Source organism: Loxodonta africana, chromosome 8 (assembly GCF_030014295.1).
Source record: "Loxodonta africana isolate mLoxAfr1 chromosome 8, mLoxAfr1.hap2, whole genome shotgun sequence".
NCBI lineage: Eukaryota > Metazoa > Chordata > Mammalia > Proboscidea > Elephantidae > Loxodonta > Loxodonta africana.
In genome coordinates this window covers 91,036,500-91,049,371 of record NC_087349.1, presented here as the reverse complement: position 1 = coordinate 91,049,371, position 12,872 = coordinate 91,036,500, and the positions used below count along the sequence as shown (strand labels likewise).

Sequence of the window (12,872 nt, the reverse complement as noted above, 5' to 3'; positions counted from 1 at the left end):
ACAAAACAATGGAAAAGTCACCAGGCTGTTCTGTACTGGCAAAGGATATGGCCAACAACAGGGACACAGTAACGTAGAACTTTTGTCCGTATTCACCAGGATCTACAACCAACATTTCAAAATCTAATGTAGCAGTGACGCCACTGTTGAGCCTGCTGAGTGTTAGGATGTTTTTCCACGGAGTCTGGGCTTCTGCTGTGCTGGTGCCATGTTTGTTGTTCTCTCTACCAACAGCAGTGGGTGGGTGGTACCAATATTCTTTCTCAGCGAGTGGGCCCTAGGCTCATCCCGATCACCCAGCAAAGACTGATCTTCAATGTCGTCTGATTGTGGTGCGGATCGGACAGGAACCATAAAAACGCTGAACACAAGGGGCAATGGAGAGTGAGGGGAAGAAGGCCTTTGTGTGGTTTCTCCTTCCTGTTCCTTGTTGGGAAACCCTGGTGGCATAGTGATTAAGTGCTAGGGCTGCTAACCAAAAGGTCAGCAGTTCAAATCTACCAGGTGCTCCTTGGAAACCCCGTGGGGCAGCTCTACTCTGTCCTTTAGGGTCGCTATGAGTCAGAATTGACTCAACGGCAATGGGTTTGGTTTTTTTTTTAGATTTGGTTCCTTGTTAGGCTAAAAGGAAACCGCGGGGCAACTCTAGGAGCCTTTGGGAACTCCCAGGGCTGCCTTTGGCCTCTGGTGGTCTGCAAGGCCTGTGGCCATTCCTGCAAGGTGCTCTTGAGTTTGTACCTCAGAGGCCCCAGGAGAGCTGACCAGTTTTTAGGGGCTCCCAGCTACCTCAATTCTGGCCAGAACTCCTATGGATCACCAAGCCCCCCCACCACTACGACCACCTACCTAGGCCTTACGGAACCCGATCTGGGCTCCAAGTAGAAATCTCTGGTCCCAGTGCTGTCTACCACACCTACGTGTGATTGGAAGCTGCACGATTTAACAAAACCTGTTGGCTAATAAAGAGGAAGGTCTCAGAGCAGAGTAGCTTTCACCCTGCTCAAAGCAAAATGAAATGTGCCTTCCGATGTCATCTTTGGCATTTTCCCCGGCCCTTCTTACAGCGAGTTAAATGCCACGCTTCATCGATTGGTCAATAAGTCGTGTTTATTGAGCTGACAGCGTGTGCGCACACGGGCATGAGAGCTGCAGAGAAAGATAGATGAGAAAGAAAAAAATCAACCCGAGCCAAGTATTACGTATTTGGGTATAAGGGAAAGGACTCTCCATCTTCATGTCCTGTGCACAGCAGAGCTATTTACTACTCTTTTCCCACTTTGGGAGTTGCTAGCCCTCATTTCCCAAAGGCTCTGTACAGACAGGGCGGCTAGACTACCCTGAACTCGGAGCCCTTTCTTTATGTACTGCTGACCTCTAGAGGCTTCCAATTAAAAAGCATCCCAAAGGACCAGCTTAATTTTACTGCCCGTTTTTGGGTTTTTTGTTTGTTTCTGACATACAATGTTGTTGCCGTATTTTCCTAGAAAATCTGTCTGCTACTTTAAAGGTTCCTTATTGGGAAATGCCTACTTTGTTCTTTGACTGTTTAATTACAGCTCGTCGAGATTTTTATAAATTACATTGTTTTCTTCTCCAAAAAAAAAAAAAAAAAGTAGGTCAGAGATAAAGTATTAATAGTTTAATACTTACTAGCTGAGAGTTTCTTGTGGTAGTTGTGAGATGAAATAAAACCATGAAGAAAATCTTGTGTAAATAAGAAACCAAAGGCTAAATCTTCGGGAAACATACCTATATGTACATGTGTAATTAGAGAAAGCCAGTCAGCTGATGGGACAGAGAGTCAGGACAAAATGCGAGAGAGAGATGGGATAATAGCTTTAGAAAAGAAAAAAAAATTGAACAAGACCTTTTAAATGACAGATGGGGTTATGCATGTTTGTGAAATGAGCTATTTGCCTACTTCAATATTAAGAAAAAGCACCAACCAACCAACCGGCTGCTGTCGAGTCGATTCTGACTCATAGCGACCCTACAGGACAAAGTAGGACTGCCCCATAGAGTTTCTGAGGAGCAGCTGGTGAATTCGAACTGCCGACCTTTGGGTTAGCAGCCACATCTCTTAACCACTACACCATCAGGATTTCCAAGAAAGAGCACAGTGCCAGCTATCTCAGGACACGCATCTTGAGTTTCCAAAGTTCCAGATGGCCGGGCTTGTCAAATGGAGAGAGGACTGTTCACTCACCCCATCAGCAGGCACCAGGCAAAACTATCCGCCAGATACTCCTGCACACACATGCACCACTGTTTGCTCCCACCCTGCTGCAGGTTCAAACACTGGGTAGTGGGGTTTTGTTTTGCTTATTTTAATTCAACCCATACACATTCACAATGAAGAGTAGGGAAATGTGTGCCCTACCCAGCCTGACTTTACCACATAAAAGAGTCTCATTTCTAAAGGAAATGAGATTTATCTCATATGCCTAAGCAAAGGGTCCCAAAACTTCCTATTTTGTGTAGGTTTTTATATCTATTATTGATTACAAAGAGAAGGGAAGTGTAGGAAGAAAGGAGAAAGCACTCAGGGACAACCTAGTTGGGCTCATATATATTTACTACAGTATTTTTTTTAAAAAAATAACATGCCCACATAAATAACACGCCCACATGTATAGTGTGCAGAAATGATGAAATTAAATTAGTTACCACTCATGTCTCATGACCTTTCCAGAAGTGAACTTCTGCTTCATTCACCCGTCCTCACATATTACAAGTAAATCATTGTTACTTTTGATGATAAACGTAAAGGTATTTTTTTAAAGGTATAAGCTATGGTCGAGAAGTCATGGATCAAGTCTGGTAGTCCCCCTAGTGTTACGGATTGAACTGTGTCCCCTAAAAATATGTGTTGTAAATCCTAACCTGCATGCCTGTGGTTATAAAATCCCATTTTGGGAAAGAGTTGTCTTTGTTATGTTAATGAGGCAGGATCAGTGTAGGGTGCATCTGAGTCAATCTCTTTTGAGATATAAAAAGATTAAACAAGCAAGCCAGTAAGCAGAGATGGGGAAAGAGAGATGACAAACCATGTGAAGATCATCCAGAAACAGGCTCCGAAGAGACAAGGACTTTTCTCCAGAAATGACAGAGAGAGAAAGCCTTCCCCCCTAGAGCTAGCACCCTGAATTTGGACTTCAAACCTCCTAAACTGTGAGAAAATGAATTTGTTTGTTAAAGCCACCCATTCGTGGTATTTGTTATAGCAGTACCAGGTAACTACCACACCTGGTCATCGGAAAATAAACAACCAAAACTGTGTGTTTGTGTCTACTGATTTAAGTTGGTATTATAGCTCATTAGCTCAAGTTGATCTACACGTGAACACCTTTGGCTTACATTTCAAGGAATATATAATCAATACCTACCTTAAGTGAAGTTTCCATGTGAGCAGAATTAAAAACTGAAGGCAGCAACATGCAAAAAACAAACCGGCACAGCATGCTTACAAAGGTAATGTGTAGAGGAAAGGAGTTGTGTAGTTGACAAAATACATGTAACACATACATTGTTTGATAAAAATACGGTATATCAACTGGGACCTTTGTTTCTAAAAGTAAAAGGCAGAGGGGTTCAAAATCAGAGAATACCATTTTGCCAATACCAGTCGCCCAGCCCTGGTTTGGTGAAACAGGGTTTCCCTCAAAAACTACGCTCTTCATCCTCCACACCAACTCTACTAGTCAAGATGAGATACATTCCCAAAATGCCAGTGCCAGAGGGGATAAGGGCCACACAGCTGGTTTGTACAGATTAGGAAATAAAGACCAGGGAGCCACGTGCCTACCATCAGTCAGTGAGGGAGGAGTCTGGCCTGGGCTAGAATCTCTGCCTCTTTCCCAGCCAACTGACCAAGTGATTTCAGAAAGATTAATTGGACAGGTGTCGGTATTTCTAAAACCTGTCCCTATACTTAAAGAAGCCAATCCGCACTGTAGAAAATAAACCTATAAGAGTGCTCAACTAACAGTTACAAAGGCATTGTCCCATAAGAAAGGCTTTGTTTGGGGAAGAACACACCACCAAGGAGCAGTCAGCCTCCTAGGTCCAGAGTGAGGTTTGGAAAGGTGCATACTGTCCCCCCACTTCAGTACACTGACCACAGCTGTACTGAAAACCAAGAACCACAGTTTATCTAAAATGTACACACTGCGCCCACTAAACCGATCTCTAAAATCTAATTTAACAATCTATGGAGAATCATTTGTTTAAGAAACATCTCTTCAACAAATAATACACTTACCAACAACTTCCAGATTTATTCTTTAAATGCTATTTTTGTAAAGTGAATAACAATACCTGAGAGGAACGAGGTGGGGAAATGGTGTCATGTCATCCATAGAATGACCGTAAGATATAGATTTCTAATTGGTGCCACAAAAGGTTCCTGACATCAGTTGCTGTCAATTCTGACTCACGGCAACCTCATGTGTGTCAGAGTAGAACTCTGCTCCATAGAGTGTGATCTTTTGGAAGTAGATCACCAGGCCTTTCTTCCAAGGCACCTCTGGGTGGGCTTAGCTACCAACCTTTCAGTTAGGAGCTAAGCGCATAACCATTTGTGCCACCCAGGGACTCCTGATTCCTGACTAAAAAAAACCCAAACTCATTACCACTGAGTCGATTCCAGTGTATTACGGAGCAGAATCACAGGGTTTTCCTGGCTGTAATCTTTAAAAAAGCAGATCACCAGGCCTTTCTTTTGCAGTGCTGTTGAGTGGGTTCGAACCGACAATTTTCTGGTTAGCAGCTGAGCACAAACTGTTTGCACCACCCAGAGATTTTGGGTCCTCACGTACAAAACTAAAGTACTAGTTTAAAGGAGAAATGGAAGATTACTAAATGACAGCTATGGCATCAGCACAGATATATTAATATCCCAAAACACATGAATTATTAACATTTGAGTCTACATTAATGTTTTATGTAGCCTCCTTCCTCCTCCTCTGTCTCCCAGCTGTTCCCCTTACCCCAAGCAGCAACCACAAAACTAGCTGATGCTCCTTACTCCTCATTTATAAACCACATTAGATTTTCTTTAGAACCAAACATTGTGGATGGAGTAAAAAAGAGACAAACATCACAGGATTTTGGAAGGCTCTTTAATAGCAAGCGTATGGTAATTACATCATTGGATGAGATCCTCACTCTCAGGAGGGAGGAGGGCGCAGATGTGGACAGGGTTCAGTACAGGATTTACACTGTTTAAAGCATCTAACAAAGGGCAATAGTTTTTGGCAACCCATTTCACAGTTTTGTAATTTACAAGAGATTTCTCCGAAAGGAAATATAAAGGCAAAGAAAGCACAGACACCCTACATGAAACAGTTCTTGCCTAAAAAAAGCTGCTCCGTGCTTTTGCGTCTCATGTAGATGGCTGAATCTTGCTCCCATCCACAAATGAAGGCTGGATCACCAAGAATTTCAGATTTCCCCTAGAACTGAAGATTTACTTTCTCTAAAAAGCTGACATCTGTACACAGTACTGCTCTCATCTTTACCTACCTAGATATCAGAGGGTACTTAGTAAAAACTAATCTTTAATAAGGCAAAGCAAAACAAACAAAAAAAACCAGGAAAATGTATTTTTACAAAGAACAGACTGTAGGCTTTCTCTGCGGTACCAAATACCTCTAATATGTTTTTAAGCAAATTAAAAGTTTATTTTTACGTGGCCTGACAAAGCTTTAACTGCCTGTGCCTGTTCAGCTTAACAGTGCTTAAATGGGGTACTGAGCATGAAATGCTCATAGGCCCTCTACTTTTGTAACCTGAATTTAAATAAAAATATAAAGGACAACATGTTATTTAACAGTTCGCCCAATGAGCATAAGCTATAGATATTTTCCCCTGGACACCATATTGCCATGGACACCACATGCTACTGGCATCCTGGCAAGGTGTAGAACTATTCTGTATAAAATCTATAAGACTTCAGCTTTTCATGTCATATCTGGTATCATAAGACCAAGGTAAGTGATTGGGTCTTTATGAAAGAGAATTGTTTTATTTTATTTTTAATTTAGGCTTCTCTGGTAATCTGAAGAATAAGCCATCAGCAATGGCCGCTCTTTGGAGTCACCACTCACTATAGGGAGGAGGGATCTGTGAACCACTTTTTACATTGTGCTCTTCCTACAACCCTGAAGCAAGCTGGAATAGGCGGGCTCTGCCCCTGCCTCGCTGGCCACTGGGTTATTCCTGACCCATGGCCTCCTTGGCAGCTGCCAGTGAGACCAAGACCCGAGTTTGGCTCATGTTCTACCTGCCAGATGATTGGACTGTCTCTTGGATCTATTAAAACTCAAAAAAAAAAAAAAAAAAAAAACCGTCGCCATTGAGTTGATTCCAACACATACCGTGTCTACAGGACACAGTAGGACTGCCCTGTAGGGTTTCCAAAGAAAAATGCCTCATGGATATGAACTGCCAACCTTTTGGTTAGCAGCCATAGCTCTTAACCACTACGCCACCAGGGTTTCCTTGGATCTATTAGCACTTCGTAAAGACAGGCTTCTCTGGCTGGCAGCTTGTTTAATGGAAGAAAAAAAAACTCCACCATATCTGCAGAATACCTGCTGTCTCCTTGAGCTGGGGGGCACTTTCAAAGTCACAAGGCCATCACCAACACAAGACCTTGCTTCTCAACATCTAGTCATCCCTCTGAGGAAAGCAGGCCTCTAGCAAGACGGCCATGGAAAGTTTTTCTGCACATTACATGAGAATTTGGTCTCAGCTGGTCTTTCCAAGTCAGAAGCTAACTTTGCCATCTCCCTTACTCACCTCCACCCAGCCCAAATGAAGTCCTGGCTCTTCCTGGTCTGCCTCTCAGGCCAGGGTACATAAGAGTTGTTCCTTCCACAGTTCCCACCTTGTGGATTTTATGTGCAAGGCAGCTTCCTAGGATATAAAGTCTGATGGCACCCTGGTATCACAGCTCCCCTGGGTCCATACGCTTTGTGCTCTTATGAAACAAACAATATTCAGAGATGGAATTGTGCTAGACAATGGTTTCTGTGTAGATGTGAAAAACGACAGGAACTATCAAAGGAGAGAGGTTTTCACTTACATCCACTAGAAACTTAACTCTGGCACCAGGGCACAAGGAGAATCCCTAAATGAGACTTTTCAAGTACTAGTTGTGGTGAAAGAAAAAAAAAAAAAATACTATGTGCTCCATGGGCCCGGGAGACATGAGTGGACGCCTCAGTATAACTGAATCCATGGTGGAGACAGGTATTGCATGGGGGGGCGGTGGGGGGCGGGGCGTGGATCATAGCTTACTCTCTGATTCCCAAAGTCAGCTTGCTCTGATTATTAGGCAGAGGGAAGTAATCAGGTAACCACAGAGAAATGTCACCATGACCCAAACCCAGGACCAAGATTTTGTAACATTACCTTGAACATGGTTGCACAGCTGGCCCACAGTGATTAACAATTAACCAATCAATCATCGCTCCCTCTCCCTCATTCTCTCTCTCTCTCACACACACACACACTCATTTACTCTCTTTAACTCTCACTTCTGTTTACTGGATGACATGGCAAAAAAATGAAAGTGCTCATCTTTCACTCGCTTCCAGCTATTCTTCCTATAAAACCTTTCTTTTCAGTTATGTTAAACTTAGACCACGTCCAAAGCCCCAATCTGTCAGGGCATAAAAGAAACCTGTCTTCCATAGGCAGGGCATGTACAATTGGACAAGGACATTTTCTATAAGCTTTATCTTACCCTCCATCCAGCTAAGGAACAAAATTTCACCAGCCCCACAGGATCGAGCACGAGAGCACATGGACCCTAACACACCAACAGAAACACGTTTTAAGGTAGCTGTCGTGTGGCTGGGACCCTAAGGAAAGCATGTTGGCAAGGTTCAATTGTCTCCCCTTTTCATTCCCCTAAAAGTTTCCTTGATTGTTGCTCTTTACACACACACATATCATAAGGCAGTTAGAGAAGCATAGTGTTAAGCTAGAAGGGCAGATACCCCTTGATTCACAGGGTAGTTGAGTGACTTGCCCAAGGTCACGCAGTCATTGGCAGAGTCAGGACTAGAACCCAGGTCTCTCTCCTAACTCCCAGTTCAATACTCCTTCCACAACACCATGCCACCTCCCAGGGAGTATGTTTATAGATTTGTGGAAGGTCAGGAACCTGTCTAGCCATGGAACCGTTTCCATGACAAAAATCACAGGTTGCCTGACCTCTCTGACCAGGTGAAGCTTCATCCCATCCAGGACGCATGACTCTGTTAGAACACCCACAGTTTGGGAGGGAGTGTGTGTGTGTGAGTGTAGGAGTGTGTGTGTCTGTAAATGTGTGTGAGAGATTATGTGTGAACAGTGAGTAAATGCGAGGTATGAGTGTGAATGTATGTGTGAGTGAATATGTGTGTACGAGTACGTGGGGTGTGTGTATGTGAATTTGTGTGTGTGAGTGTATGTGGTGTGTGCGGTATGAGAGTAAGTGTGAGCGTGCAGTGGGAGCACTGGGAGGGATATGCACACAATAAGAGAAAAAGCACGTTTTAGAGGGAACAATCCGGATTTGCTAATGCCTTTTGGGGTTTTGCCATGAAAGTAAATAACATACAGCGGTTTTATCCCTTACCCCTGGGGCGGAACAAAGACCAGAATTCTTATCAGCCCACTGATGGCTGACTCTCTCTCAGCTTGGATTTTTATAAACAGAGAGCACTAACCTAATAATACAGAAATGTATTTGGTCAAAGTCTAAACACTTTTTTGATAAAATACATTTTATATTAACGTCCACTCCATTTTCAAACATATGTAAATTTAAATTTTAAGCCTCTCTCTATAAAATTCCAGTTCACCTTCAAATGGAGCAAGCTAGTTAAGTTTCTTGATTTCAGTCGCAGGAGTCCCTCTTACAGCCTATTGTGTTTACACGGAGGTGACCACACCTGGGCGATATCTACAGAATTTACAGCTCACAACTGTTTCAGCTCCTGAAGAGAGCCAGTTAAAACACAGCCAAGGCAGCCAAGCGGAATACGCTCGCCCCACTGGATGAAACACTAAGTTTTGTTTTGTTAATAGGCTACGCTGAAAGACATTCATTTCACTTGAAATCAACCTTTAATACGTTTTCTCATGAAAAGAACAAACGTGGGTAGTGAAGCACGGGTGGAAACCACTGTATTACTTTACCCGATGACTTAAAACCGCGGACACTGTTTTACCACGAGCAGCTGCACTCCTCACAGCACCAATCAATTAAAACAGAAAACAGTGAGACAATCAGGTTTACACTGACATGCCTGGAAGATATACAAGGCTCCCGTTCGCTCTACGCCCTCTGCTTTTCACCCCTCCTTAACTCAAAACTGACAATCTAACAGGCATGTGTGTGTGCATGTTAACGCACTCCCACCCCAGATGCTAGGCAAGGGTTGGACAAAAGGCATTCTGCATCCTACGTTATTAGGACCAGAGATGGGAAGGCGTCCAAGAAAATGAACGTTTCAAATAATTCCATTTTAGCATTAGAATTTCCCCAGTAAGAATCTGACGGCCAGATGACAACAGCAGTGTTTCCTGTTATTACAGCAGGTGTTTCTGTGAGTTGTCCAATTTTGATTAAAACTTTTCCTTTTAACCAAGCTAACCTACGATAAAGGATTCCTACTTTTGTATCGCTTTAAAACTTTACAGAAATTAGGTTCTTTGAAGAACTTGATTACAAATTTTTAATAAATTATACAATGGGATCTTTTTTTTTTTTGTAAAGAATAAAAGTTGAAGAAAGGCTTCCATCATATATATTTTTTTAAATTATCCTGGTTTATCTTCCTATTAAATTTATCTACGGCTTCAAAATTTAAGCGGCACTTGGATTTTGGAAGCTTTCATGATTTCACAAGTTGCCATCTCGTTATAAAGAAAATAAAAGTTTCACTTCACATGAGGGATGGTTTATAAATATATCTAAGAAATAATTTGTCTTTCACCCCATTTTCCATGATTAGACTTTTAAAACAGCTTTGGACTTAGCACATTTTGAAAGAACTGAACACATCGGTAATGTTTACACTTAACCACAAACCAGTTGCTACATTTCCAGGTAATTTAGCAATTTAGGCAGAACGCTTGTTTGAACAAAGGCTTCTCCGCCTCTCTAACCCTCTTAATCCAAAACGAAGTGATTATCCTCCTCTGTCCTGGTATTCGCACTTGTGCAGTTTAACGACTAGATACTAAAACTCATGCTTTATAAGCAAAACCTTTCACTTATGGACACTGAAAAGGTACCTCAAAAGTGCAGACTGCCACTTCTCTTCTGCCACGCTTCCCCTCAGGAGGGTCACCTGTGAGGACTCGAAACATATCCTTGGTACACTCAGAGTTCTCTACATTCAGGTCAGCGAAGGTGAATTCTCCAGCATAAACTCGAGAGAGAAGAGTCAGCCACAAAATGGACTCTAAATTTAAAATGGCAAAGGCTACCGAGACAACTCCATAGAAACCCCACTGAAGCAGGAGTGAAATTCAGGTCACTTGTGAGCAAAGCTCATCACAGATATTTTGTGGTCATCAAAAAGGTATTTCATTTTAATTTGGATGCCAGGAGTCAGACATCCTGTTTTGAAGCACTAACGCAAAATGCTAACCCGGAGCACACGACCCCACCTAGGGCACCACCGGGCTTACTCTTCTCAGGTACAAGCCCTCGGAGGTTTACTGCTGACTGACCCCCATCTGGGGGTGGTCCGCCTCTGGCTCCTCTTCTTCCACGTCTGCGTTGTACTCTTCAAATGCATCATCGTCCGCATCCGGAAGCCCCAGTAACTACAGGGGAGAAAACCAGAATCAGCCGTGAGTGCCAGATGGACCACGAGCAGGAAGACGACCGAGGGTACCTGATCCAAATTAAACAGGACTTAACACAACAGCTAAGGATTTCCCACTTGAGTCAAGTACCTACAATGGTTTTTATACTCTGGTTTGACAGAACTGTCAATCTTTTCAAAGGATCAGGTTCCAAAGGAGCCTGGAGATCCTCTATTTTTAAGTATCAGAACATGGAACCACATACAACATATGAACAATCTTAAAGTCGTCCAAAAAGTAATTCCACACACTCCTGGGATGTTAGCAGTAGTACAGCTGAACAGTGCTGTCTCAATCAAAAGATCTGAAATCTATTCCCTACTATATTTTCCCCCTAAAAATACACAATGCCATTATTTATAACACACTTATAAAAATGTGGAAACTACTAAAATGTTCAACAAGAAAATTGGTTAAATAAATTTAGGTGCATAAGTCAGATGGAATCTTATATATCCACTTAAAATAGCATTTTACAATAATTTAATGATATAAATATACACTCATAAGAGTAAAGAGGGCACGATGAAATTGCATTTTCATTACCATACAGTTTTTCTAAAATATTTACACATACATGCATAGAAAAAAAGACTTCGATGAGATACATCCCAAATTTAAGAGTTCTTTTTTAGACACTGATGTAACGGGGAATTTTTTTTTTCTTTTTGTATTATCCAAATATTCTACAAGTATCGTGAGAGAAATTCACAATCAATTCGCAATAAACACTACTTTTTAAAGGACTGACTGATCTCTGGTTAGAAGTGGCACGCCATTTGCTGAGTCTGATCAGTAAGAGCAACATGAAGCCACGGCCTTCAGGGTTCCTGGTCCTTGTCAGTGACAACAGGCTCCATCTACAGCACCATGATGAGATCTACAGTCTGCATGCGGCCAAAGAGCTTTCTCACATAGTGGCCCCTTGGTTGGCCACTTTCAGGTGACTTCACTAAATGGCCCCAATGACCCAAACACTAACGACATTAAAAAAAAAAAAATTTTTTTTTTTTTACTGCATTAGAACACTAAAATAAGACAGACCTGTTTACTCTGCAGTGCCTTTCTGGTCCCCTGCTGCCCCCTTCCTCCCCCTCCCTCCCACCTGCTTAAATGAGGAAAAGTTAAGCAGAATCTCTCATCAAAGTAATGCCTTTACTTTGAAGTTCTTGAACCACAACTTTTCTAGGTCTTACAGAGTCCTATGAGCACACTCAGGCCAAAGTCACCTGCTAAGCATTACTGGTCACATTGTGCATGTGGCCTGCCAGGGTGGATGCGGCTGGCTGCAGACACGTGCTGTCCCTTAGAGCTCCGTGTGCTGCAGCTGTCTCAAAGAGGGCACTGTTCGCCTGGAGGGAGGGACAGGAAGAGCATATTACAGCTTGTATGGACACCCATTTAGTGTGTGCACGCGGGAGGAGGGAGAAGCCCCTTTCTCCTACTACTGTCTCCCTTCCAGGTTGTGGGGGATGGAATAAAAGAAGAACTTTGCCTCTAAAGGGAGGGAGGATGGGTGATCACAATGAACATGATTAATATTCTGGTGTTCAGTTTTTATTTGAGGAGCTGCTCATGACACAGAAAGATGAGAAGTGTCAAATGAGCAGTAACATTTAAATACCTGGTAAGATATAAATGGAGTCTTTTTTGGGTGCTGCACACAGTTAATGCACTTGGCTGCTAACCAAAAAGTTGGAGGTTCAGGTCCACTCAGGTGGCTCGGAAGAATGGTGTGGTGATCTCCTTCCCCAAACCAGCTACTACAAACCTTCTAGGGCACAGTTTTACTCTGACACACATGAGGTTGCCATGAGTCAGAATCAACTTGATGGCAGCTCTTTTTTTTTAAAAGATATATATACATATATATACCCACACATGCGCGCACACACACACATACATATATATATATAGTTGCCACCACCAGGAACTTAAAAAATCACCTAAACTCCAGAAGACAATGCATTAATTCAACAACAGATGTAACTGCTCATTGC

The 12,872-nt window shown here is 42.5% G+C and overlaps 1 protein-coding gene across 2 annotated transcripts in view; it reads right to left on the bottom strand.

Annotated features, from left to right (window-relative positions):
* Positions 1-1,595: 1,595 nt before the first annotated feature.
* MTURN (maturin, neural progenitor differentiation regulator homolog) overlaps positions 1,596-12,872 on the bottom strand; it is a 32,547-nt gene continuing 21,270 nt past the window's right edge. Inside the window, exons 3-4 of one of the 2 annotated variants that reach the window (XR_010322725.1) lie at positions 10,294-10,830; positions 1,596-5,459 (exon numbers count right to left, since the gene is read on the bottom strand). Coding sequence is in view for 1 of the 2 variants with exons in the window: in XM_064290111.1 (XP_064146181.1) it covers positions 10,720-10,830 (111 nt within the window). In the remaining variant the exon portion in view is untranslated. The remainder of the gene's footprint in view (positions 5,460-10,293; positions 10,831-12,872) is intronic. The other variant, XM_064290111.1, reaches the window with a different exon arrangement.